The following is a 1,577-nucleotide window of genomic DNA, read 5'->3' as shown; positions in this document are numbered from 1 at the left end:
ATTCAGATGAAAGTTCTAGTAAAACTATTAAGCGTAGGAGGACTGTTTCAGGGAGGTGCGGATGCAAAGCAAAATGTGTTTTCGAACGTATTGGTCCGGACAAGTATGTTGTTGCTGTGTTTGAGGAAAAACACAATCATCCGTTAGCTTCTGAAGAGGGTTTTCAATTTTTGAAAGCAAATATAGTATGTGCCAACATGTTGTTGATATTGCTAAAGTGAATATTGGTACTAGTAAATCTTTTACTTTGATGAAGGAACAGGTTGGTGGTTATGGAAATATTGGTGCTTCGGTACAAGATTTTCAGAATTTTAATAGAGATTTAAAGTGTTATGTTGGTGAGGCTGATGCATAGATGTTGCTTGACAAGTTTAAAGTTTTACATAAGACATGTGAATCATTTTATTATGCATATGATGTTGATCCTGAGGGTCATTTGATGAAGCTTTTTTGGGTTGATGCTACTGCTAGAAGAAATTATGTATTTTATGAAGATGTTGTATCCTTTGATGCTATATTTAATACAAATCGGTATATTTTCTACCATTTAGGTTTTTTTTAATTGTGTGAATTTTTTTGACCGTTTTGTGTTTATTTTAACAGCTATAACATGATATTTGCTCCTTTTATTGGTGTGGACAAACATGATCGATGTGTCACATTTGCTGCATGTCTTCTTGCTAAGGAGGATATCAGTCATTATACATGGGCGTTTCAGCATTTTTTGAAGGCAATGAAGCGTAATCCTGTTCTTATGGCTACTGACCAGTGTCCTGTAATGAAAGCTGTTGTTCCTGAAGTTTTTAAAGCAGCCAATGAATATCCTGCCACTAAGCATCGTTTATGCATGTGGCATATTATGCAGAAATTCCCTATTACGGTATGCTAGATGTTAATTTTTATATTTTTTTTATTTTGGTGATTTATTGCATTTGGTTGTTACTGTTTTTGTTAGATTGATTTATATTTTTAACCAATACCATCTTCTTTGAAAATGATCACTGATTTCACTTCTATAATATTATTTGTTGGTAATACTGACTTTCTTTGTTTGATTTTGTTGGCTTCTTTTATTTATCATTTTCAAGTTGTTGAGGTGATTTCAATGTTTAATTTTTGTATTTGCTGTAATTTATTTGTCAGCCTGGCAATCGATTGTGTAAGAAAACTGACTTTATGGAGAAGATGAAGAAATTTATCTGGTCTTCAAATATTGAGCCTTATGAGTTTGAATAAGGGTGGTTATCAGTTATGAAAGATTTAACTTGAAGGGAACAAGTGGGTAGGAAAAATGTATTCGGTTATAAAGTCTTGGATTCCTGCGTATTTTCGAGATGAACCTATGTTTGGGTTAATGAGAACTACCTCGCATTCTGAGAGTGAGAATTTTTTCTTTAGTCAGTTTCATAGATAAGGGAGTACTTTATGTGAATTCTGGTTGCTGGTTTGAAAGTGCTATGGATAAGTAGTGGAATGAAACTCGTTGATTAAACCATGAGTCCAATTCAAGTCTGCCAATTACTGTTTCTGATCATTGAAGATGATGTTGCTGATTTGTTTACAAGAGCTATTTTTTA

The 1,577-nt window shown here is 33.2% G+C and overlaps 1 protein-coding gene across 1 annotated transcript; it reads left to right on the top strand.

Moving 5' to 3' along the window:
• Positions 1–355: 355 nt before the first annotated feature.
• LOC141679346 (protein FAR-RED ELONGATED HYPOCOTYL 3-like) lies at positions 356–1,236 on the top strand. Its single transcript, XM_074485848.1, has 3 exons — positions 356–531; positions 604–880; positions 1,144–1,236. Exons 1-3 carry the CDS (start codon positions 356–358, stop codon positions 1,234–1,236), a joined length of 546 nt encoding a protein of 181 aa, XP_074341949.1.
• Positions 1,237–1,577: the final 341 nt, after the last annotated feature.

The sequence above is a fragment of the Apium graveolens genome, chromosome 8, assembly GCF_009905375.1.
Source record: "Apium graveolens cultivar Ventura chromosome 8, ASM990537v1, whole genome shotgun sequence".
In the NCBI taxonomy this organism is placed as follows: domain Eukaryota; kingdom Viridiplantae; phylum Streptophyta; class Magnoliopsida; order Apiales; family Apiaceae; genus Apium; species Apium graveolens.
Note: the sequence above shows the minus strand (reverse complement) of the source record. Positions and strands in the feature narration are given on the sequence as shown.